Genomic DNA, 25,000 nt, shown 5'->3' on the forward strand with positions numbered 1-25,000 from the left:
ATACTCCACGATGGAGCCAAACACTGCTGGCCCCGTTCATGAAGAATGGCCTGCAGCTGCAGCGCTGCCTCCTTCACTCACACGCCGTTATGAAGGCCGCGGCGCAGTTACCGCCAACTCTCAGCACGAGTTCTTCTTCACTGTTTGCAGAGCTCGCCAAACGCCTGCATCGCGCTCGCTTTGATTCCTGGCTGCTCTGAAGGCGGGCTGAGTTTAGTTCCGTCTCTGGACTCACCTCCTCTCTCAGCGTGCGGTTGCTGCGCTTGCCGTTGCGTCCGCAGATCTGCAGCATCACCACCACGAACATGGCCACGTTGAGCAGAAACACCAGACAGAAGTAACCCACACAGGTGACGTAGAAGACCCAGGAATTCTGGATCCAGCAGCTGAGACGAGACACACAAACACATCTGTCAAGACCAACTCAGACACCAGGAAGACCTGGACCTGGACCTGGACCTGGACCTGGACTTTAGACCCAAATATGGGGACAATTGCTTTTGGAGTTTGACAGTTTTTATTCCAGTGGTTTTTAAGTTTTTAAGTCGTGGAGGGAGAACGAGGCTGCAGTACCCCGAGTGGCCACTGGGACACACTAGACTCCCTGCTGATCCAGATCTTCCTGATGCCTCGGCTGCATTTTGAAAAGTAGACAGTAAAGTATTAACTGCATCATTCTGATTGGCTGTCGGCCTGAGGCGAGTCCCGCCTCCATCAGTGTCACGTGGCGTTCATATCGAACATGTTGGATTCACTCACAACTCAGACGAGCCCTCTCCGGACTCTCCTCTGCCGTACTCCTGCAGGCCGTACGACTTCTTATCCACCGAGACGATGATGGCCACCAGCAGCGCAGGCAGACCTGCCACGACAACACACACACACACACACACACACACACACACACGTCCTCTCATGAATTGGTCGAGTCGTCGTCTGTAGAATCAGAACCAAAGAGCTGAAGGGAAACTGACCCCAGCCGACGATGCAGAACTTGAGGATGTATCGGCGGATGTACGTGTTGAACACTTTGACCAGAGCGATGTACATGTGGACCGACTCCAGCCCCATCCAGGTGAACGAGGTGAGCAGGAAGTAGTGCAGGAAGACGGCCACCGACAGGCACAGCCAATCAGTGTCCAGGCTGGCCAACCAGCCGTCCAATAGGAAGACCATGTTCAGGAGCAGCAGGGAGGTGCTGAGGTTCATCAGGATCTTTGACGGGTAGTCACGCCTCAGTTTCCTGCAGGAAGACAAGAGGCGGGGTTTTCACTCCGAACAGGAAGTGAAATATCAGGAAGTGTTTATGGAAGGTGACACGGGCCGAACGACAGGAAGCAGAGAGACCCTCGAGCAGCTCGCGTGGAACCCGACTCACTCGAAGGCGATGTACGTGAGCAGCGTGGCGGCGGAGAAGACGGCCGAGATGCCGCAGCCGATGTAGGTGATGAAGGTCAGAATCTTGTTGTTCCTCGGGTCGATGTGCGGCGACGCGCCGGAAATGTCCTGAAGACACAGACGGAGACATGATGATGTCATCAAAGGTTAACCGTGGAGCTGATTGACTTCTACGATCCCTAACCACTTCCTGTTTCATGTGCTCGACTTCCTGACGGCAGCCTGCAGGGGGCGTGGCTTCATGTCAGCACGCAGTCTCACCATGAGGATGCCGAAGTGTGTGAGGTGGTCACACAGACACACGGTCCTGTTGCTGCTGGACTCCTCAGACACTCTGCAGCCGTCTGCGTTCCAGCCTCCGGCTCCCCCTGGTGGCAGCAGAGAGGTGTTACAGCACATTCTCAATGCAGCGTGTTTGCATGGTGGCCACAGACTCACCGCTCAGACTGAAGTCCCAGAACATGCAGACGGGGTTCAGAGACGGCTGCCGGGACGAGACCAGAGTTAGACACAAGCTGAGAACATCTATTAATCTGCACCGCATGAGACATCCAGGATTTTCAAAATAAAACACCACAAACGGACACAAAAATAAAACATACTGTATGTAGGTATACGATCGTTCACTGATGTCTCACACACACACACACACACACACACACCTGTTGGGACAGGTGAGCGATCTCGATCTCCACCGGCTCCTTCAGGTCTCTGATGGAGAAGTTTCCCACGCTGCTCGCCACCACGTAGCTGTTGAGAGAGCGCCCGTGCTGCTCTTTCTGAAAACACGTCAGCAGGAGGTCAGAGAGATGTTCAGGTGTTTCTCTCCAGGTGTGTCCCCCCCCCCCCCCTCCCCCTCCCCCCCCCTCACCTGGAACAGGTTGGTGCTGCTGAAGAACATGAAGTTGATCCTGGACAGAGACGACCTGTCGGCGCCGCTCAGAGAGACGCTGGACAGCAGGGACGCTGGGAGGACCACCTGAGCCAGAGCGTTGACCCGCTCCGACTCAAAGTCAATCTGAGGAGACAAAGAGAGGAGGAGAGGAGAGGAGGAGAGGAGAGGAGAGGAGGAGAGGAGGAGAGGAGAGGAGAGGAGGAGAGGAGGAGAGGAGAGGAGAGGAGGAGAGGAGAGGAGAGGAGAGGGAGAGGAGGAGAGGAGAGGAGGAGAGGAGAGGAGAGGAGGAGAGGAGAGGAGAGGAGGAGAGGAGGAGAGGAGAGGACAGGAGGAGAGGAGAGGAGGAGAGGAGGAGAGGAGAGGAGGAGAGGAGAGGAGAGGAGGAGAGGAGGAGAGGAGGAGAGGAGAGGAGAGGAGGAGAGGAGAGGAGGAGAGGAGAGGAGAGGAGAGGAGGAGAGGAGAGGAGGAGAGGAGAGGAGAGGAGGAGAGGAGGAGAGGAGGAGAGGAGGAGAGGAGAGGAGGAAGGATGGACAGGAAGGAGGAGTCGAGACAGGAAAGAGGGAAAGAAGGGAGGAGAGAAAGTGAGGCGTTTTTACCTGAGGGTGTGTGTGTGTGTCTGTGTGTGTGTGTGTGTGTGTGTGTGTGTGTGTGTGTGTGTCTCACCTGCGGGTGCGTGGTGTTGGGCGGGATGAAGGCGCTGAAGGACGTCCCGTTGAACTGGGAGGTGTTGAGGGCGGAGATGGCCACAGACAGATGTCTGGAGGTGATGCTGATGGACGAGCCCTCGAACTCCATCTTCTGAACCAACTCGTCCACCGTCTTCAGAGCTCTGAAGGGCGGGCGAGAGAGAGAGAGAGAGAGAGAGAGAGGAGATAAGACAGTGAAGCAGGAAGTGGAAGACAGCAGCAGAGGAGGGAGGTCGTACTTCTCTGATGTAGCGGCGAGCGCGCTCTCTGAGCTGCTCATCACGTTGGAGATGATGGCGACCACGGTGGACGCCAAAGAGCTGTTGATCTTTGCTACGTTCACCAACTCCTTCACCTTCGTCACCACTTTGGACACCTGACACAGAGAGAGAGAGAGAGAGAGAGAGAGAGGATGAGGAGGAGGAGTTATTCACAGATCACCTCCTCTTCCTGGTCAGTCAGAGTCTCACCTCCTCATTGGACAGCTCGTTGTTTGTGATGACGGCGAGCTGCACGGCCACCTCGGCTGCGTTCTCTGCACACAAAGAAAACAGAAAGATGTTTCTGAGGTAAGGAGAGGAAGGAAGGAAGGAAGGAAGGAAGGAAGGAAGGAAGGAAGGAAGGAAGGAAGGAAGGAAGGATGGAAGGAAGGAAGGATGGAAGGAAGGAAGGAAGGAAGGAAGGTAGGAAGGAAGGAAGGAAGGAAGGAAGGAAAGAAGGAAGGAAGGAAGGAAGGAAGGAAGGAAGGAAGGAAGGAAGGATGGAAGGAAGGAAGGAAGGATGGAAGGAAGGAAGGAAGGAAGGAAGGAAGGAAGGAAGGAAGGAAGGAAAGAAGGAAGGAAGGAAGGAAGGAAGGAAGGAAGGATGGAAGGAAGGAAGGAAGGAAGGAAGGAAGGAAGGAAGGAAGGATGGAAGGAAGGAAGGAAGGAAGGAAGGAAGGAAAGAAGGAAGGAAGGAAGGAAGGAAGGAAGGAAGGAAGGAAGGATGGAAGGAAGGAAGGAAGGATGGAAGGAAGGAAAGGAAGGATGGAAGGAAGGAAGGAAGGAAGGATGGAAGGAAGGAAGGAAGGAAGGAAGAAGGAAGGATGGAAGGAAGGAAGGAAGGAAGGAAGGAAGGATGGAAGGAAGGAAGGATGGAAGGAAGGAAGGAAGGAAGGAAGGATGGAAGGAAGGAAGGAAGGATGGAAGGAAGGAAGGAAGGAAGGAAGGATGGAAGGAAGGAAGGAAGGATGGAAGGAAGGAAGGAAGGAAGGATGGAAGGAAGGAAGGAAGGAAGGATGGAAGGAAGGAAGGATGGAAGGAAGGAAGGAAGGAAGGAAGGAAGGATGGAAGGAAGGAAGGATGGAAGGAAGGAAGGATGGAGGAAGGAAGGAAGGAAGGAAGGAAGGAAGGAAGGAAGGAAGGATGGAAGGAAGGAAGGATGGAAGGAAGGAAGGAAGGAAGGAAGGAAGGATGGAAGGAAGAAGGAAGGAAGGATGGAAGGAAGGAAGGAAGGAAGGAAGGAAGGAGGATGAAGGAAGGAAGGAAGGAAGGATGGAAGGAAGGAAGGAAGGATGGAAGGAAGGAAGGAAGGAAGGAAGGAAGGATGGAAGGAAGGAAGGAAGGAAGGAAGGAAGGATGGAAGGAAGGATGGAAGGAAGGAAGGAAGGATGGAAGGAAGGAAGGAAGGATGGAAGGAAGGAAGGAAGGAAGGAAGGAAGGATGAAGGATGGAAGGAAGGAAGGAAGGAAGGATGGAAGGAAGGAAGGATGGAAGGAAGGAAGGAAGGAAGGAAGGAAGGATGGAAGGAAGGAAGGATGGAAGGAAGGAAGGATGAAGGAAGGAAGGAAGGAAGGAAGGAAGGATGGAAGGAAGGATGGAAGGAAGGAAGGAAGGATGGAAGAAGGAAGGAAGGATGGAAGGAAGGATGGAAGGAAGGAAGGAAGGAAGGAAGGAAGGATGGAAGGAAGGAAGGAAGGAAGGAAGGAAGGATGGAAGGAAGGAAGAAGGATGGAAGGAAGGAAGGAAGGAAGGATGGAAGGAAGGATGGAAGGAAGGAAGGAAGGAAGGAAGGAAGGAAGGATGGAAGGAAGGAAGGAAGGAAGGAAGGAAGGATGGAAGGAAGGAAGGAAGGAAGGAAGGATGGAAGGAAGGAAGGGAAGGAAGGATGGAAGGAAGGAGGAGATACACATGAGGATCCAGGGAGGACGAAGCAGAGGGGATCTGATTGGCTGTGAGCCGAGCGTACCTGCTGACACCTGGATGGTGTCGATGTCGGTGCAGTTACTGATGTCGGCGTGTGACCAGTGGGAGGAGAAGTTCATCAGACTGATCAAACTGACACACACACACACACACACACACACACACACACACACACACACACACACACACACACACATTGAGCTGATCTGGAACAGCTGGTTCCACAGAACATGAGGACTGAGGATGTGGTCTGGAGTTACCAGGTCCTGGAGGTGCTCTGGTCCTTGTTGGGGAAACAGGGCAGGTACTGAGTGATGGACGGTCTGCTCTCAGGCCAGCGGTAGTGAAGCGGGTTCTCCTCCGGACAGTTTTCTATCAGGACACGTTAAAGGAACAATCTGAGTGTTCCTTCAAAATAAAATACACAATCCTAAAGCTGCTGTTTGTCCCTTCTGGGCCTCCGTACATGTGTGACTGTGTCTGCAGAGACTCTGTCCTCTCACTGGATTTCACTCTTCTCATTTGTTCTGGTTGACTCGGGACGTTTGTGGGCGGAGCTGGTGTGTTTCCTCCAGCCAATGAGAGCGCAGCAGGTGAGTTTAGGAGTGGATACAGCTCAGTGATTGGAGGAGATTGAGGCCCCCCTGCGTCGCCATGCCGTCCATGTGACCATGTGTGTGTAATACAGTTAAAAATGTAGAAGTCATCCAACACACTGAAAGACTTTTCCTCACCGACTAATTGGACATCCGTAGACCCGGGTTGGACCTGCAGACCGGCTCCCATCAGCCTCTCAGAGCTGGACACCCTGGCAGACAAAGCAGCTTCTCCCAGGCTCTGGTTACTGATGTAATAATAAACCAGCAGCGCCTGACACGCATAGCTGCAGACATTCAAAACAAAGCTGCTGAAAGTGCCGAGTCATGATCCGGCATGCTCCAAAACACAGAGATGTTTTACCTGGTCAGGCTCGCTCCGCTCTGCACGGCCGGCTGCACACTGCACACAACATGAAGACACTTTATTTACACCGTCATGGTTAACAGAGCTCACATGCTTCAAGACTCACAAGGACTGTCTTCATGCTGCCCCCCCCCCACCCCCCCAAAATAGTTCATGTCTCAGTCAAATCTCTGTCCCTCAGGCAGGATCCATAGAAAGAAGTAAAACACTGAAAGCTTTGAGGACAGGTGGAGATTTAAAAAAGCGCCGTCATGACACAGCAGCTTCAAACTGGGACTCGATGAGACCTTCAGGAAGTGCTCTCAAACAAACCTCCTCCCTGCACTCGTCTGTCTGAGCAGCGCGTGTAAACTTTACCTGGTGGAGTTGATGGAGACGGCGTGGGTCCAGTTCTGAAATGTTTGATTGAGCTGCAAGAAGAAAAACAATTCAAGTCATTGAGTGAACCAATCAAACGGCAGGAGTGTTCGGGGTCGGCACACGAAGGACACACCTGCTGATGGAGTCAGACTGAGAGACTCTGCTGTCTGTCTTATAGAAGCTGCACTGTCTGGCATTGTAAGTATAGATCCTGATATAATAGACCTGATGAAGGACCAATCAGTTCGATGTGATAGAGTGACCTTACTATCAGGTGCTGGCTGCAAGCTTTGACTTCACTAACTGATGCACAGGAAGATAACAGAGACGAGCAACGCTTATCTTCCTGATGCTGGACTCTTCTTACCCAGAGAGCCACGGCCCGCTCCACGTCAGCCCGGGTCAGCTCAGAGTCCACGTCATCCACCACGAAGGACATCCTGTAGAACAACTCCTCTGCAGAAGACAGACGGAGAAAACTGAAAATGAATCGTCAGTCTCAAACGCTGTTTCACTCGTATGACTGAACTCTGTTTTGTGCCGCATAGCAGGAGATGAATGGAGGTAATCGTGTTATGTAAAAATCCAATTTCACAGCCTGAAATGATACGGAGGGATATTGTGGCTGACACATCACATCACCTATTAGGATTTATTTGGGTGAATGGGATCATAGCAGATGTAATGGAAGCTGCAGCTGAACATGTTTCTGTTGACTGAGGCGCTTTTACAGATTTAATATCTGACTGTGTCGTTTCATCGTTGACTTTGATTTCACATGCAGTCTGCAGTCGGACATGATTACGAGGGATACTTTGTCTTTTTATTGTCGAATAGTTTTCATCACTTATTTAGAAATCAATTATATAATAAGGTAAAAGATCGTCTTGATCTTTTTTTGTCAAAAGTTAAACAAGCTAGCTAAACGTTAGCTTATTAAGTTGTTTATAAACCTAATATTTACAAGAGCAGTGAAAAATATGACTAGATGCTGTAAGGAGGATTAGTGAAAGAGTTCACGGTGTGATGACGTTTAATGTCACTGTAGTCTCATTTAGCGACTTGTTAGCAACTGCTGTTTTAAGTTAGGGTAAAAACTTTAAAATTCACAAGTGGGGTCTTAGCTAACGTAGTTTATCTCGTCTAACAAAACATCAACATCTCTTCAGCTTGTGTTAACCACAGACCTTATTTCAGTCTAAACACAAACACATTCAAAATCCACATTTAGACTTTTAGAGTTAGGAACCCATGGAGCTAACATGCTAACTCACTTCCTGGTTTTAGGACTCATTCTTCAGTCTATAGTCTGGTATAGTAATGAGGTATTTTTGTAGGCCAACCAGTAAAAATGGCGCCGGTGGTTCCTACGTAAATCTGTCTATTGGATTTTTGCATTGGATTTTGGATGATTGCAGAAAATAATCTCTGTGTCAAACACACGTTTCTGATGCTGTTTAGTTCAGCTGATAATCTTTACAGATGAACATCATTTATATGAAGTTTGAAGAGTTAATGCAGCCCAGAGAAGTAAAAAGCTAACGTTATGCTACAAGCTAACTACACCGCGGTCGGTTTATAATGACGTCACGACCGTTATGCTTCATCGATCTAATCAGTGGATTTGACAAGATAGCTAAACGTTAGCTTAATAAGTTGTTTATTAACCTAATATTTACAAGAGCACTGAAAAACATGACTAGAGGCTGTAAGGAGGATTAGGGAGAGAGTTCCCGGCGAGATGATGTTTAATGTCTCCATGACAACCACTGTAGTTTCAGTTAGCTACTTGTTAGCAACCGCCGTTTAAAGTTTGCGTAAGATCTTTAAAGTTCACAAGTGGGGTCTTAGCTAACCTAGTTTATCTCGTCTAACAAAACATCAACATCTCTTCAGCTTGTGTTAACCACAGACCTTATTTCAGTCTAAACACAAACACATTCAAAATCCACATTTAGACTTTTAGAGGTTAGCACCCGTGGAGCTAACATGCTAACTCACTTCCTGGTTTTAGGACTCAACACTACACCAGTCTATTACATTTTGTTATTGTTTGAATTTAACAGAATAAATGTGTTTTTAAATAAAGTTTTTGAAAACAAAACATCTACATTTGAGTGACAGGTGACTGTCCTGTGATTCAGAATGATGATGTCATAGATCAAAGGCAACATTCTGAGGTCAGAGCTAAAGTCCCCAAACACTCCAAATGTCCTGTGATGCAGAATGATGATGTCATAGATCAAAGGCAAACATTCTGAGGTGAGCTTAAGTCCCCAAACACTCCAAATCAGCTGACAGGACAAAGTTAACAGAAGGAGACAAACTTCACTGCACCAGTGGAAGACTTCACTTCACCTTTAAAGGCAAATTTACAGTCAAAGCGACCACGACCAACAGACAAGATGAGTCTCTCAAGCAGCATGGACGAAATGGAGGAAACTGTTTCAGTGGTGTACAAAGAATCTCTTCGCTCCATCATCCAATCGAGCCTTGAACAGATGACAAATGAACAAAGGACCAACGTGGGGGAAGGATCTTTTGATAAGAGCACCAAAAAACTCCTCATGCAAATGTGTGAAGATATAATCGATGTCATATCTCAACACGTCCATGAGATTTACAATACGACATCCCCCTCTGGATCCAAAGGGCCACAGGACAACCAGGCTCTTTCTGAGGACCAGGTTCAAGAAAGTCTGGGTGATCTGGGAGTCGTCATTGCAGAGACTTTGGCGGAGGTGATGGGCTTAGAAGGGGACATCTATTGCCCCAGTGTATGGCAGGTGACGGTGCTCATAGTCCCAGAGGTCACAGACAGAGTGAACTGGGAGCTGTCCAAAGGAAGGGACAGCAGTGGACAGAACGTTAAGAGATGCAAGACGTTCACTGCCAGAGTCAGAAATATAGCTAAACGGGTCGGGAAAATACTAACAAAATGCTTGACGGAGTTGTCCTACTCTGAAGAAAACATGGCTGAGCAGGATGAAGCTACTGAGAATGAGGAGGATGCAGAAACACCTCAGACTGATCAGGAGGAGGAAGAGGAACCAACTCTGACTGGTGAGGAAGAGGAGGAAGAGGAACCGACTCTGACTGATGAGGAGGAGGAGGAAGAGGAATCAACTCCGACTGATCAGGAGGAGGAGGAAGAGGAAACAACTCTGACTGATCAGGAGGAGGAAGAGGAACCAACTCTGACTGATCAGGAGGACGAGGAAGAGGAACCAACTCTGACTGATCAGGAGGAGGAGGAAGAGGAACCAACTCTGACTGATCAGGAGGACGAGGAAGAGGAACCAACTCTGACTGATCAGGAGGACGAGGAAGAGGAACCGACTCTGACTGATCAGGAGGACGAGGAAGAGGAACCGACTCTGACTGATCAGGAGGACGAGGAAGAGGAACCGACTCCGACTGATGAGGAAGAGGAGGATGAATTAATTGTGGATAATCCGGACGAGGAGGATGAATCAACTGTGCCTGAAATCAAGTTGATCCTTGAGGAGGCGAGCAGAAATCTTGGATATCATGTGGGGGATTACGCATCAGAAGAAGAGAAAGACTTGCATCTTTACATATCTTCCAAAGAATCTGAAGCCCTCGCAGTTATGATTGTGGATATGATAAATAATGAAGCTGAAGAGGACCTGGATGTTGAACTTGATGGAGAAACAGAATCAGAGATGGAAGCACCCAAATCTACAATCAGGGAGACGATAACCAGCAACATTAAGGCTCTCTGTGTCTGCACATACGCTCGTGAAGAAATCCTTCACATCATGGGGACTTTAAAGAGCAAACTTCAAATCAGCCAACAAAATACAGAAATAGCTTCAACAGAGAAGCTCTTTCAAAACGTGAATCTCCTGGTGCAAGAGATGATCTTTGATGCTGAAGATGAAGACAGAAAATGGAATACAGATTATGTCTGCCTGTACAAAAAGATGGCCTGGGACATTTCCAGTGGCCAACATGAGCTCGTTGTTCAGGATCTCTGCAATCTTTTGTTTGACAGCCTGAGCTCAGCAGGAGAAGGATTGCCTGGGACATTTCCAGTGGCCAACATGAGCTCGTTCTTCAGGATCTCTGCAATCTTTTGTTTGACAGCCTGAGCTCAGCAGGAGAAGAAGAAGTCTCAGAGGGAGACATGATGGCGGAGATTGAGCCTTTGGTTGTGTCTTACATGAAGAGGATGTCTACCTGGCTGAAACAGCAGGCAGACAGGTACCGGAGAAGGATGGACAGTGTAAGCCACGCTCTGAGGAAGCTTGAACAACTTGTGGACTATCTGCCAGAGGATCCAGTACCTCTGAAATTTGAAAGGGCGATTTTATCACCAATATTGGAAGAAGATGAAGATGTGTGTGATGAAGAAGAAGCCCCCACACTCTCGGAAGAGGAGGATGAGCCAAGTCCAACTGATCAGGAGGACGAGGAGGACGAACCAACTCTGACTGATCAGGAGGACGAGGAGGACGAACCAACTCTGACTGATCAGGAGGACGAGGAGGACGAACCAACTCTGACTGATCAGGAGGAGGAGGAGGACGAACCAACTCTGACTGAAGCCCCCACAGTCTGGAAAGAAGAAGCCCCTGCAGTCCGGGAAGAAGAAGAAGCCCCCACAGTCCGGGAGTTAGATGAACTCAGCTGTGATATCCTGGTGTCAGAGCTGTTACAAACAATCATGAAAGATGTTCCCATCAGTGAGTCCCATGATGCCTACAAGGCCACTGTAGAAACTTTGAAAAACATGCTCCTGACTGAAGTAAGAGCCTTTGGCATTAACGTTGATTTACAAGAGAAGAAGATCAAAAAGGTATGCCAGAAGGTGCACAAAGACCTGTGCAAGCAGTTTGGTGAAGGGTGGCTTTGGAGGGACCTGCTGTCACAGACTCCGTCAGTCATGGAGTTTACCACTGAGACTCTGAAAAAGCGCCTGGCACCAAAAGAGAGCAGGGGCGTGAAAGGATTCTTCAAATCTACGTGGAAGTCTTTCACTAACCTCTTTAAGCGTGACTGAAGACATGTCACCATGGCTGTTCCTCAGGGGGGCGGGACAGAGCTCATGTTCAGGTTGGTCTCTGTGTTATCAGCCTCTCATTGGCTCGTAGCTCAGATGGTCTAATCTGGATATGAGGAAGGATTTTGTCTCCCAAAAGGGCCACACAGGACCACATGTGAGCCCGCATGTAGTCCTGGTGGCGTGGGTTTACTCCGAGCTCCTTCGGTTTCCTCCCACAATAACAAATTTGAATTTGAAATTTGAAAAATAAAAAAAATAAAAACTTCAATACATTTGATAAAAGGATCATCTTTTTTATAATTAGAACACTTTTTCAGATGATTTCATGTATTTGTGTCTCACAATGTATTTCTGTTCTGACTGTCCATGGTTCTGATTTTACTTTTTTTTAAGTGGCGGACAAGTGAAGATTTATTCTTGTTCCTTCTCCTTTCTGAACACGATTTGTGATGAATAGTGAAGGGTTTCCTGTATTTTCACGTATGGAACAAAAATAAAATTAAAATAAATGAATTGAAGTGGTTGAGTATTTTCAGAAGTTTTGGGTGTAATAATTTCTCATTCAGAAGGTATTGGTGGGTTCTGAGGTTAGGCGGGTTGAAAAGCAGTGATGTAAGGGTTCAACCTCTCATTAGTTATTGTTTGAATAGCTCACACACTGTCCTTTAAATTGGTTTTAGATGGCATGTAACCTTTCCAAAATTGTCCAATTCTGATGTGTAGTGTGAAATCTCAAACAGCAGGCACAGAGTTTGTTCAGTCTTTACTTCTATAAACATCCCAAACAGAACCTCCTCCTCTGTGATCAGGCTTTTTAACTGCTCCCAGCTCTCCTGCTATGCTTCACATTGGCCACTCGGTGTCGCTCTACAGTCTCTAACGGTGAGTAAAGGCGGATGAAAGGTCAGCAGACTTCTACTCCATCAGTTCTGGTGGGAGACCCTGCAAGCTGCAGACTTTTACTGAAACCTCTCTCTAAGGTTCAGAGAGATGCTGCTCACACTTTAAGTTTGTGTTTTTTAAGGTACACTGTAAAAAAAGGAAGTGTGTAGTTTATCTTTGAGAGTAAAGCAGCACAGCAGGACATCTCTTCCAAGAAGCTGAAAGGGGAATCAACGAAAGGAAATATGACTCCAGGTCATGAAAGGAGTATTTTGTAATGACAGACAAGTAAAATGCACCACAATCAATTACAGATTAGATTTTAAAGTTGAACATGAGGCCAAGATTTATGACGAACCAATCACCACCTCCAACACCTCACAGACTCACAGCTAAACGGGTACAGAGAGAAAGTCTAGTTATAGATAAAACAACTACTCAGACACAACAAAAGCCAACCACCTTCAGAGGTCATTTAAGCTCGTATTCAAGTCTTAAAGTGGCATCATGTACTGAATGATTAGAGAAACTTTGTTTTGCATTGAGCCGTTACAAACCTCAAGGCCATAAGTCTGTGGACACCTCAATATTTCAAACATGTTGAACATAGCATGAAGGATGGTTTACATCCCAGTTCATCCAAAAGGACTTTGGATTGGGTTGACGGGTGGAGTTTATTCAAACACCAACCTCAGAAAGCCATCAGTGTCTCACATTCTACCTCCTGCTTTTCTTACACTTTCGATTTTGAATATTTTAATGTTAATAACAACAAAGTTGAGTATGGATGGCCAGTTGTTTCTCACCCCAAGTGGTCACCATCTTGGCAACTTTGGGGAGAGGAGAGCTAGGAGACACTGCTGTTGCATTCAGCAGCCTAAACTCTTACTGAGGGCGCCGACAGTAAAATAATTAAACTGAATGAGGTGACGTCAATAATCTGGAATATAGTTTGATGCGCAAGGCCAGGTCAAATGTTGGTGGTAAATGAGAAGAAAATGAAGAGAAATTAAATGGTGTGGTAAGTGCACAGCTGTGGTTTAAGATTTAAGACCCTGACAACAAAAGTGTACTTCTTAGCATTGTATGAACAGAACTATCTGAATGGAGACGCTGCTATTCTTGGATATGTCTTAGTGCACAGGGAAATCCTTACACATGTATGAACTGTTTTTGGTCAACATGTCATTGAACACTGGAGTATTGGGCGTTCCAAAGAAGCCTACGGCAGGACAATGAAAGTGGCCGATAAGTAGCGTTAGGAGTTTTGAAAGTGGTGTCCAAAGACTTTCAGCCATGTAGTTTCCATCAAACAATGCAACACCTCATGAAGTGAAGACTTGAGGTCACTTTTGACTTTGGGAAATTAACTTTAAGACTTCATACAAGTTCCTGCAATTTTTTTTTGTTCAATGCATGCAGCTGTCACTACAGATTGTTTTTTTTTGTAGCTATCTAAATCTACCGTTTGTGGTTACTGCACGACATACTGTTCCCTGATGACAGTCCACACAGACATGTAATATGAAAGCCTTGTTTACATTGGCATGGCAACGTGGGCTTGGCTGCTAAATCCACAGATGAAGATCCCGGTGCAGAGTGCAGCGTGGCCTTTGTCAGGGTGCTGCTGCTGCTGCCACTACTGCTAGCTGGTGTAGTGAGCGCTTTGAATGGTGTGTTCTTTGTGGTTACAAAATGGTGTGCGTTGATGAAAACAGGTAGCGTGGGAGAAGAGTGGGAATTGTCATAATTATTCAAGGCCCCATTTACGACCGCTCCTGAGGTCTGATTCCTACTGTGACTCGACACAGTTGGATTTAAGTTCAACAAAAGCTTTGAAATGGTTGAATTTGACCTCGCTGGTGTGCCTGCATCCACACTGAAATCTGGCGTTTGCTTGCTGTCTGTCAAATTCCCCAAGGATCCCTCCAACCTTCCATTATCTATCAGGGCTATACCATTTTGAGCCTTTGTGGTGTTCGTCATTTGTGGCACCAGAGGAGAATCTTTAGGTGTTAAAACTGTGGTTGCATTTGATAAAGAGCTATCATCTGAGCCTGGTGTAATCTCCTCAAGTCCAGAAATGAAGTCTCGGCTCTGGGCAATGATAGAGGAATAAACGGCGGATCTGGATGCCGGCGTGGGAGAGGGGGTATTGAGGCCAGAAGTTTGCGGGGGGTTTGAAATAACTGGAGCACTGGGCGGATGTGCAGAAGCTGTAGAGCTGGACTGATAGCTGGGTCCATAAATTGGAAAAGTAGTTTGCACTTCAACAGGAAATGATTCAGAATTGAGTGAAGCTCCTGGAATCAGACTTTTATTAAGCTGGTGGCCTGTTGGAGTATTTTCCATTCCATCCAGAGCGTTATTGTCAATTATGTTCCCATCAGAAACCGGTTCAACAGCAGAGGCTTGTTCACCTGCAGCATGTATTTTTGGAATAATGTCAAATAGAGCAGGGAGATGGAACTGTGTATCATTTGCAGTGAGTTTATAACTGGCTTTTGACGGCACTACCAGTCCGTCAAGAAACCTCGAAGCGTCGGCTTTATGGGTGTTTGCCAGCTGTGCCAAAATCTCCTCCTTGTGATAATCTTCAGCAGAAGTAAGAGGCACAGAGTGGCTGGATTTAAATTCGTTATTAGGAAGTGCAGAGGTTTGGTCAAGAGCTGATGACAGGCTAACTGTAACATACTGCTGGTTTGATTTTGATGACTGGCTAACAGGGTATCTGGTAGACATTTGGAAGGAGGGTATATAGATGGTCGGCCAACTTGGCAAGAAAGAACCAATTTCTACCTCTTCCATACCAGCGGACACCGCCGGCGTTGCAGCCAGGCCAAGGCGGAGAGGAGAGAGAGAAGGGGTTATGATGAACGAGAGGGGCAGGGAAGAGACTGTCATGGAGGGTGTAATTGCATGATGGATGGGAGAAAGTTTGAGAGAAGGAAAAGGTGGTGTGAGCGTGGCTGCAAGAGTAAGAGAAGGCAAAATGGAGGGTGAAAGGAGAGTGGAGGATTGCTGTTGCTGCCGCCTCATAACCTCCACGTACTCTTCTGTATCTTTTGCATCTGTTCTTAGCCTCTGACTGTTATGCCCCTCACTTGTACTCACAAACAGATGGTGGTGGGGTTCAGTGTTTGCTTGTGTCATACTTGAAGTCCCCTCTGGGGTAAGGGGGCCTGGATTTACACTCAGACTACTGTGGAGTGCCATCGCCTGGTTTGCTAACATGACAGAAGTGTTAGTGCTGTGATTGAATGCATCATCGTACATGGGGAGTCCATGAGAGTCTCTCGAGTTATATTGAGCATCAGTGGTGGTGTTTGTGTTAAATTTGTTAGCGTCGCTTGTTTGCTGCAGCCTCCACGGATCTCTGTTAAGGAGCGGGCCGGGAGTGTGTTTCTCTTGTGATAAAGATGAAGCTAAGACAAGAGGGTCAACCACAGGGTTCGGGGAGGAAAAGGAGGAAGGCACTGCAGCTTCCTCTCTTAACACCTTTGTAACATTCAAGTGGTCACGAGGATTTGAAGAAGAAGAAGAAGAAGACAAAGAAGAGGTTTTGTTTCTATTTCCTGGATGCAGAGCTGAGGTGCTTTCAGAGGCCCAGATATCAGCTGTTGCCAGAGATGTAGAGCCAATCGCAGAATCATCTGGCAGACTGTCAGTCTTTCCTAATTCTTCTTGAAACAAGAATTGACTAACTGACCGACTGGCTGCTTGAGGGGAAGGCCACAAAACCACAGATGAACCAAACTCAAGGTCAAGCAACTCCAACTGGGACAGATCTGTCTCTGTTTGAAGCAGTGAATCCGTTGTGAACGGTCCGGAGGAAGTTGGCTCAATTTGGCTCAACATGGAGTCTAAAAAAGTCCCACCTGAGTTGACAAACTGACCTGATGGGTTGTCAAGGAGTCGACTTCTCTCAGAGTCGGGAAATGGACTTTTTATGGATTCTGATTTATTGTTAGACTCTCCAGCAGAAAGAAACTGAGCTGCATCAACGACAGGCATCTGAGATTCAGATGGGACTTTAGAAAAAGGAGGCAGTGACAACAAGGATTCTGTGTCAACTACTGTCACCTCCAAGTCCTTTTGAAGGTTTGAGGATGGAGACAGGGATGACAATACAAAAGGCTGAAAGGTTCTGCTGACTTCATCTGGCTCAGGAACGTGAACCGATTCTGCAACTGCGTCTGTTTGTGAAAGCTTTAGGTTGGCCTGCTGGGAGGACAACAGTAGGGAGAAGGAGTGCAACTCAGAATCAGAAAAGGGTGGAAAGGAGGTGGTCTGGAGGGACAGAGAGGAGGAAATCTGCAAAGTAGCAGAGGGGACTGATGGTGAAGCCGACAGAGAGCTGGTATGACAGGAGGTGAGGAGGGAAGATGCAGACACAAAGGGAAGGGAAGGGAGTAGGGAGACGAAAGGGAAGCGGGTGGAAGGACGTGCATCAGAAGGAAATGCAAGGAGGCCTGTAGAAAGTGAGAGGGGGGACATCTGGATCAAATCTTCCCTCTGCGGTGAGGAATAATGGAAGATCTGTTTGAGGAAAATCTGCTCTGCAAAGAAAGCTGGGGAGCTTAGCTGTACCATGGGCTTCGAAGGTGTTGGCTGTAGAAAGAGAAGGGATGAAAGGGAGGGGGCAAGGAGGGACGGTGTTGGCTGAGCGGTCCATGTTTCCATTTTAGGAGTGACAGACTGTGTGTGGGAAATTTCCACTAAATGCTGTGCACTTGAACTAGTATTGCTTGGAGCTGTGTGGTGTTTTTGATCTGCTGTCAGAGCCTGAGAAACAGCTATATGAGACCTGCTGAGGGGAGTAAATGTTTCTGGCATCAGTCCATCTTCTGAGTGTGTCAGGGAAAGTTTGCTGCCTTTTACATCATCATCTGTGAGGATCTCGGATTCATTGAGATACTGTAATGGGGGGCTCTTCTGACTTTCTCCCTTGGAAGCAGATAGATGGGATGTGAGGGCAGGGAAAGCACCACGAGGGTCTGACCCATTTAAAGACGGCTCGTCTTTGGGGTCAGTGTCGATTAAGGCCGGTTGGACGGTGGCCGGTTCATCCAAGGAGTAAGCAGCGTGAAACTCGTACAAGCCAATAGACCCGCTGTCTTCGGTTAACTCAAACATAAACGGTTCATACCCAGACGAGTACTCATCAACCATTGGTTCCAAAGGATCCGTCAAGTTACCCATGGCCACGGTTTTGTTATCTCCATCACGTGTGCTCGGGAGCCACTGTGGCCCTGCAGGTTTGTTCTTTCTGTTGCTAACTGCTGACGACGGGGCCAGCACAGATGACGAGGAGTCCTCGTCTCTACGCTGCGTCAGAGAGGATTCTTGGGACAAGAGTTTGACCCCTGATTCAGGAGGGACTTTTGAGTCTTGTGTGGTCGTATGTAAGTTCTCTTTGGAGATCGATGGTCGTAAAAAGTTTGGTATTGATGTAGGTGGGACTACTTTTCCAAACAAGCGTGTTGCATTTCTCAGATCAGGTCCATGTTTGTATCCAGCTGTCCGTGTGAGTATGCCTGTCTGTGCTGTGGATGTTGGTATTTCATTGGATTTGACTTCAGTTGTCCTTGCATTTGGTTTCGTCACGTAAACCACGGATCTGGGCGGTGTAGTGGTTGTAGCTGGACGCCTTACATCGCTTGGCCTCTTCTTACCCTTCCTGATCAGAGGGGTGGAGATGTACCCGAGGGATTTCTTAGAGCTTCGATGGCCTCGAGGCCTGTGAAAGGAGACTGGAAGTCTGGGATTAGATGCCTCAGATATAGCTGGGGGGAGTGGGCCTGGAGTCAAGTGTCTGGGTTTGGACGCCGCATCCGAGAGTCTTGGGGATTTATTTGGAGGACTTGACTGGCTGGATGCAAAGGACCTTCGATGCCTCAGTCTTTTGTAGTGAGCAGTTTGACCAGGAGCCGGAGGACTTGAGTGGGAATAAAGGGCGTCCAACTTCTGAGGATTAACTATTTCAGCAGGCGCAGCACTCGCTGAAGCTTTGGTTGGAAATATCTGTGTAGATTCCTTCGCTGTCGTCAAACCAGGCGTTATTTGGTGAAAAAGCAGGTTACACATCATGAATTACAGCATACAAGGATATTCAGCAAAAGAAACTCAAAAATCAGACGTATACAAAAAGACATTTCTACTTCCGTTCTGCAATCCCAGATATTACAATAAGTCAGTAAAAGAAGTTCTGACTAGTCAAAGACAAGATGGAAGTAAAGGAGAAACAAAACCGAGAAGAGACACCAAGTAGGTAAAACAGTGAAGGTCATTAATGTACAGAATAAATGAAATCCACACCAAAGGAGGTTTTTGGGTGACGAGTCCAAGATGCTCTTTGGATTTCATTGTTAGTGGCACCACAGATATCACAGAAGCTCTAATGATGACGAAACAGAAAAACATTGAAATAAGAGAAAAAAAAAGCCACTTGGAAGACAGAACGATTCAAAGTCAATCTAACTGGACCAGCAGACCAGCGGTTCAAACAGCAGCAGGAAAAATATCATCTTCAAAGTGAGAAAACAAACTATTTGAAACACCCCTTCTGATGAGGAAAGCTTACAATCAAGACAACAGACATGTCTGCTGAGGAATAAAGGACGTATAAAGGATGTGACTGGACAGGAAAGACAGCAGAAAATACCTCCATTACCTTAGGAGAGCAAATGTGCTTCTTACCCCGAGAGGGAGCAGCTATGTTAGTGGTTGGTTGGTTAGTAGCTACTAACAGCAGCTGAGGAGTTCCTGGCACTGTAAGTGGTAATGAAAGACAGAATGAGACAGTGGGAAGATGATTTCAACTCATTTTAATAAGCAGGTCGCTGAAATGTTAATTATGAGTAGATTGAATGATTGGTGTTAAATAAATAGGAGGGGAATTGTTCCCAATCAAATGATCTTAAATCAACGCGAATCACGGACACTCAAAGACAGCCACCGTAAATACAGATGAATAAAGAAAGGTTGAATAAACATTGAGAAAAAAATAATCATAATGTTGTGGAGTCTGTGGAAAGCAGAGCCCCATCGGTTAATGGGCCGGCCGACAATATCATCTGAGGCTCTATCATCTGCTTTTCTGACCCTCACCAAAACAGAGCCACATGTCGTTTGGTTCTGTTCCTTCCAGAATATATTTACTCATAGCAGCAGTCCTATAAGTTTCATAAATAAAGCTGTACAGTGGAATCTGCGGCTTCAGATGTGGATCTTACCATGGGTTGAAGGGTTAGTAGCTGGGAGGTTAGTGGTAGCAGAGGAAACAGTTGGCGTGCTGCTGGTAGTCAGTTGGGCTACATGGGAAATAAACAATCACAGAATATCAGTCAGTTTATAACACACATGCTGAAGGTATAATATACACCAATCTGTGTTCTCCACATATACACCTCAAACTGTAAGTCAGAGCCTTGACGCACAGGGTTAGCTAGAGTTTATGTTCTCATACGGTTAGCTACCTTACCATGTGGTGTAGTGCTGGCTGAAGCAACGTTAGTGGCAGGAGATGAAGGCGTAGCAGCACTGGTGGTGATGGCGACGGTAGTGGCAGGGATAACTGATCAGCACAATGAGTCAGCGTGTCAGTAACATAAAGCATACAACCATTAGCCGTGTAATGGTACCAGCTCCTGACCTGTTTGGTTTCAGAACCGACCTCAAAAGTCTTTCTTGATTCAAAGCAAAAAATAATCAAGAGAAGCCTTTTTGACCTTTGGTTCTACGGTGGTTTCCCAAAAGCATCTCTTTGTCAATTTACATGGAAGTATTGCTACACTTTATTTAGCAAACATATCCATACATTTAAAGCAGTATTAATTGGTCTAAATGCTATCCATTCAACACACCCTCACACAAGGTAGCTGCCTATTAAAGACAACCCCAAAAGCAAAGCAGTAATGCTGCCAAATTTAGTATTCAGATGCTTAAATCTGAATTATAGCTGGGAATCCTCAGCTTTCTTTAGGCTTTCTTCACTTAGCTTTAGCCTTGCTTGTAGCTGCTAACTAGCTAATTTGTGAAGGTGTTGAACATTGAGATAGCTCTAAATACAAACGGTTCTGTATTTAATGAATGTAGTCAACATAACAAGTGACTATGTACACCACTGCTGTACTTGAACCCAAACTACACCATATTTACATCAACCACACGGCCACATCCACATTTAAAGGGAAAGATTTAGCCAGTAACAGTGAGGACTGTTTTGAACGATAACCTTTATTACCCTGAGGGGAATTTGCCTTTTCACCTTGAGGCACTTTGGGAAAAAGAGTTTCAGGTTCTGTATCACCTGCGACTTTCCCAAAAATACAAACACGTTGATTTAAGATCATCTCAGACAAATGTTTGGTCAACTACATTGGGACAGCCCAACCAGGCATCAATCTTTCCTGCTTCACTTCTGTCAAAGATGGACATAGTGGAGTCACAAAGGCATTTGGGTGACCTAGGAATATATTGGCCAAAGGACGTGACAGTGTATTACTGTTGTATTAATGTGCATGGTTGCTCTGCAGATGCTCTTGGTAAACCACAAAACAGCAAAGCAGATGACACCTTACCAGAGGAGGAGGAGGAGGAGGAGCTGGCTGTGCTGCTGATGCTGCTGCTGGTGGGGCTCATGGTTGGGGTTAGTGGCATGCTAGAGGTAGGGACGGTGGATGATGATGGAGTGATGGGAGGAAGAACTGGAGATGACAAATTATAGCATACAGCAGAACGAAAAGGGTCCACACATGGCAAATCAAATGGTTTGAATCCAGTCCATCCACACCGTCCTCAGACACTCTGATGAGTCCACTTTGGGGAAAGCAAAAGGTCTGTCTACATGTGTTTTTGGACCGATCCGTTCTGGAGGTGATGGGAGAGTACTGACTCTGAAGCAGGAGCTTCAAAGGTTCAACTGAACCGATGGAAAAGTTCCACCTCAGGTCAGTCGAGGTACATATTTAATATTCAGCTGTGAACTGTGCTTATTACCCTAATCAAAGAACAAACGCTGAGTTTAATAAAATCCCGGGAACATTCATTTGCCATTACAACTCCTGAGAAGGACAAGAGCGACCGGAAGGTTAATGAAAACATTGGAAGAGCTCGTTTTTTTTTTAATGCACTGGAAGATAATATTTAACTAATCTCATTCCTCCGGACTGGAACTCGTTCATATCCTAAATCGAGTAGATTGTGGATAAAAAGAGTGAACAAATCAATTCTAGAGGGGTTGAATGTTCAGAGGTGCATGAAATAAAACAGCTCATAGCTTTTTCTAACGGGTCCTTGAAAGGTCAAGCATTGATTACGTTCAGGGCATCAGTATTTCTCTCTCCTAAAACCATCAACGTTTTTTTATGATGAACTGTAAAGGACTTCCTGGAGGAGAGCTCGGCTTAACTTCACGATGAAGAAGAAGGACGAGGGAGTCAAAAGGAAGCATGAAAAGGAGTAGGAGCGAGATGTGGGTTGCTTACCGTAGCTGTTGGCATTAGTAGCATGGATGGTGTTAGTGGAGTCAGTGGATGAGGTGGCGGGAGAGGAAGCTGGCGGTAGGGATGGTAGTGGTTTGGGATGAAGGGGGGGGGGGAGGGGAGGGAGAGAGAAAAGATGCAGAGGATGATGAATGGTGGTGAAGCTGCATTGTTTTCCAGTTGGCCTACCTCCTCATGAACAAAGAATGCAAAGGACTCGGGAATCCAAACAAAATCATCCAAAACATATTAAGAGAAAATCAAAATGCCTATCGAAGGAGAGATGATCAACAACTACTGAAAAGGGAAAACTGCGTGACAATGACTTCACATTCCCGTTGGCAACGCTGGCCGGAGAGAGTATCCATGAAAGCTCATCAATAGCACCACATGTATGATGACGCTGACTGTGATCCATACGAGCATCAGATGTAGACACGTGTTCATGGGCAGGTTGCTCCCGCTGCTTCGTTGGCGGCGTGTGAATGTAATTAATTAATATAATACGGATATTACACAGCAGCCAGCGTGTGAATGCAAGGTGTCCAATGTGTGAAAGCACTGTGAGGAGTCAGAAGACTAGAAATATACAAGCTCAGGTCAATTTATCACTTAGATAATGAGAGAAATGAAATCTGTGCAGATGTTGGACAAATGTGGCAACAGAAGCTGAAAAGTCAATAAACCCTGAAGCACAGATGAAAGCATAAAGCAGATGAAGGAGCTGGAGGGCAGTACACTGAATGGACACCAGGGGGCGGTTCTATTTGGCTGACCTGAGGACACATGAGGAGTTTGAGATTGTTTTGGTGTTTTTGGGCCGATACGATCAGCAAAGTTCAGGACATGTTGGGTTTGACTGTCTTAGGTTTAGCTATGAGTGATCCTGATACCACAGATGATTCATCACTTCAACCCTGTTGAAGCACGAGGCAGAGGCAAAATTTAATCAGAACCATCTCTCCTGTGACTGGTGGTTTGTTTGATTACTTAATCATTATGGTGAGATAATACACAAACACAACATATTAACCTGTGAACATTTCAGAGTCTGTTCAGTTTACAACCTTTTAAAAGGATCCAACCTGTTTGTCTGTTACTGTTAGCTCCAGCAGAACAGCTTCCATATATAACCGCACTGTAACCTTCAGCTATTCAACCTTTGTGCTTAAAGCCATCACACAATGGACTACTACTCTGGACAAGAAACAAACCGCTGAGTCGTTTAGTAGCTTCAAAGCTAATCTAAAAACCGCTGAGTCGTTTAGTAGCTTCAAAGCTAATCTAAAAACCGCTGAGTCGCTTAGTAGCTTCAAAGCTAATCTAAAAACCGCTGAGTCCTTTAGTAGCTTCAAAGCTAATCTAAAAACCGCTGAGTCGCTTAGTAGCTTCAAAGCTAATCTAAAAACCGCTGAGTCCTTTAGTAGCTTCAAAGCTAATCTAAAAACCGCTGAGTCGCTTAGTAGCTTCAAAGCTAATCTAAAAACCGCTGAGTCCTTTAGTAGCTTCAAAGCTAATCTAAAAACCGCTGAGTCGTTTAGTAGCTTCAAAGCTAATCTAAAAACCGCTGAGTCGCTTAGTAGCTTCAAAGCTAATCTAAAAACCGCTGAGTCGTTTAGTAGCTTCAAAGCTAATCTAAAAACCGCTGAGTCGCTTAGTAGCTTCAAAGCTAATCTAAAAACCGCTGAGTCCTTTAGTAGCTTCAAAGCTAATCTAAAAACCGCTGAGTCGCTTAGTAGCTTCAAAGCTAATCTAAAAACCGCTGAGTCCTTTAGTAGCTTCAAAGCTAATCTAAAAACCGCTGAGTCGCTTAGTAGCTTCAAAGCTAATCTAAAAACCGCTGAGTCCTTTAGTAGCTTCAAAGCTAATCTAAAAACCGCTGAGTCGTTTAGTAGCTTCAAAGCTAATCTAAAAACCGCTGAGTCGCTTAGTAGCTTCAAAGCTAATCTAAAAACCGCTGAGTCGCTTAGTAGCTTCAAAGCTAATCTAAAAACCGCTGAGTCCTTTAGTAGCTTCAAAGCTAATCTAAAAACCGCTGAGTCGCTTAGTAGCTTCAAAGCTAATCTAAAAACCGCTGAGTCGTTTAGTAGCTTCAAAGCTAATCTAAAAACCGCTGAGTCGTTTAGTAGCTTCAAAGCTAATCTAAAAACCGCTGAGTCCTTTAGTAGCTTCAAAGCTAATCTAAAAAATCAGCTAAAACTCTCTCAAGAACGCACGTCCGTCATTTCCTCTTTATCATGTTTCTTTAATGGCTGGACAAGGTGTAAGTGCTGTGTGCTGCATGTTTTATGTTGCAGATGTAGATTAGCATGAGGCTAACTCTGGTGCGAAGCATCAAATGGTTACATTGATGTTTTATTTGCACATGATCCCTTACAAATAAAGTTAAATTGAATTGAAGCCTTTTAAAGGACGGCAGGATCCTGGATATTCCCAGCTGGACTGGAGGAAGCACACCTTCCCTCATTTCTCCGGCTCCGACACGGACTTCCTGGCAGCTCCGGGGACTGGAGACGTGACCGATCTGGTTTAAGGACTTCACATGTAGCCCTGTGAGAGCTCTCTCACAGCCTGCTGACTCTGAACATGAACTCTTCTTCTCTCACAGCAGAGAAACTGACCTTTAGAAAAATGTCCCTCTGTGGCCTCCGTAGCACAGGGTAGTGTGAGAACTGACATTTATGGAGCGGGCTGAGGTCACATGGTCTGCTGGTCCCGAGCTTCTGTTCTGGTCTTCTGCAGGTCAGGGTTTGTGCGAGCAGCTGAGCGACACTCATATGAAGACTTACCCGAGGTGATGGTCTGACTCTTTGTGTGAAGGGGGTATCGGGGGGGGGGGGGGGACATCTGCTTTCCTCTCCTCGACAAGCTTGATTGAGACGCTCGTGCTTGTTTGTCTTTCGCCTCAAGCCAACGACATTTCCTTCCAGAGCCCAGAATCATAACTAGCTCTGTGGACTCTCGCTCCGTGAAAACTCAACAGCTCCAATAAACCCACCTTTCTGCATTTCTGAGCCATGTCCTAAGAACATTTTCTACAGACTCGTAAACATGGGAATGAAAGCTCCGGAGGTGTTCGTCCTGGGCCTGGGTTTACCAGCACCAGCTGGAGACGGGCC

The 25,000-nt window shown here is 46.6% G+C and overlaps 1 protein-coding gene across 1 annotated transcript in view; it reads right to left on the reverse strand.

Moving 5' to 3' along the window:
• The window catches only part of adgrg6 (adhesion G protein-coupled receptor G6), a 48,107-nt gene that overhangs the window by 14,463 nt on the left and 8,644 nt on the right, over window positions 1–25,000 (reverse strand). Inside the window, exons 6-25 of the mRNA XM_079344935.1 lie at window positions 21,885–21,953; window positions 19,632–19,709; window positions 19,096–19,167; window positions 6,853–6,941; window positions 6,483–6,535; window positions 6,123–6,161; window positions 5,897–6,045; window positions 5,423–5,534; window positions 5,206–5,294; window positions 3,450–3,514; window positions 3,219–3,355; window positions 2,957–3,122; window positions 2,270–2,416; window positions 2,061–2,177; window positions 1,837–1,882; window positions 1,660–1,766; window positions 1,379–1,506; window positions 975–1,243; window positions 760–862; window positions 236–386 (exon numbers count right to left, since the gene is read on the reverse strand). Of these exons, the coding sequence (XP_079201061.1) occupies window positions 236–386; window positions 760–862; window positions 975–1,243; window positions 1,379–1,506; window positions 1,660–1,766; window positions 1,837–1,882; window positions 2,061–2,177; window positions 2,270–2,416; window positions 2,957–3,122; window positions 3,219–3,355; window positions 3,450–3,514; window positions 5,206–5,294; window positions 5,423–5,534; window positions 5,897–6,045; window positions 6,123–6,161; window positions 6,483–6,535; window positions 6,853–6,941; window positions 19,096–19,167; window positions 19,632–19,709; window positions 21,885–21,953 (2,186 nt within the window). The remainder of the gene's footprint in view (window positions 1–235; window positions 387–759; window positions 863–974; window positions 1,244–1,378; window positions 1,507–1,659; window positions 1,767–1,836; window positions 1,883–2,060; window positions 2,178–2,269; window positions 2,417–2,956; window positions 3,123–3,218; window positions 3,356–3,449; window positions 3,515–5,205; window positions 5,295–5,422; window positions 5,535–5,896; window positions 6,046–6,122; window positions 6,162–6,482; window positions 6,536–6,852; window positions 6,942–19,095; window positions 19,168–19,631; window positions 19,710–21,884; window positions 21,954–25,000) is intronic.

Source organism: Symphodus melops, assembly GCF_947650265.1.
Source record: "Symphodus melops genome assembly, chromosome: 1".
NCBI lineage: Eukaryota > Metazoa > Chordata > Actinopteri > Labriformes > Labridae > Symphodus > Symphodus melops.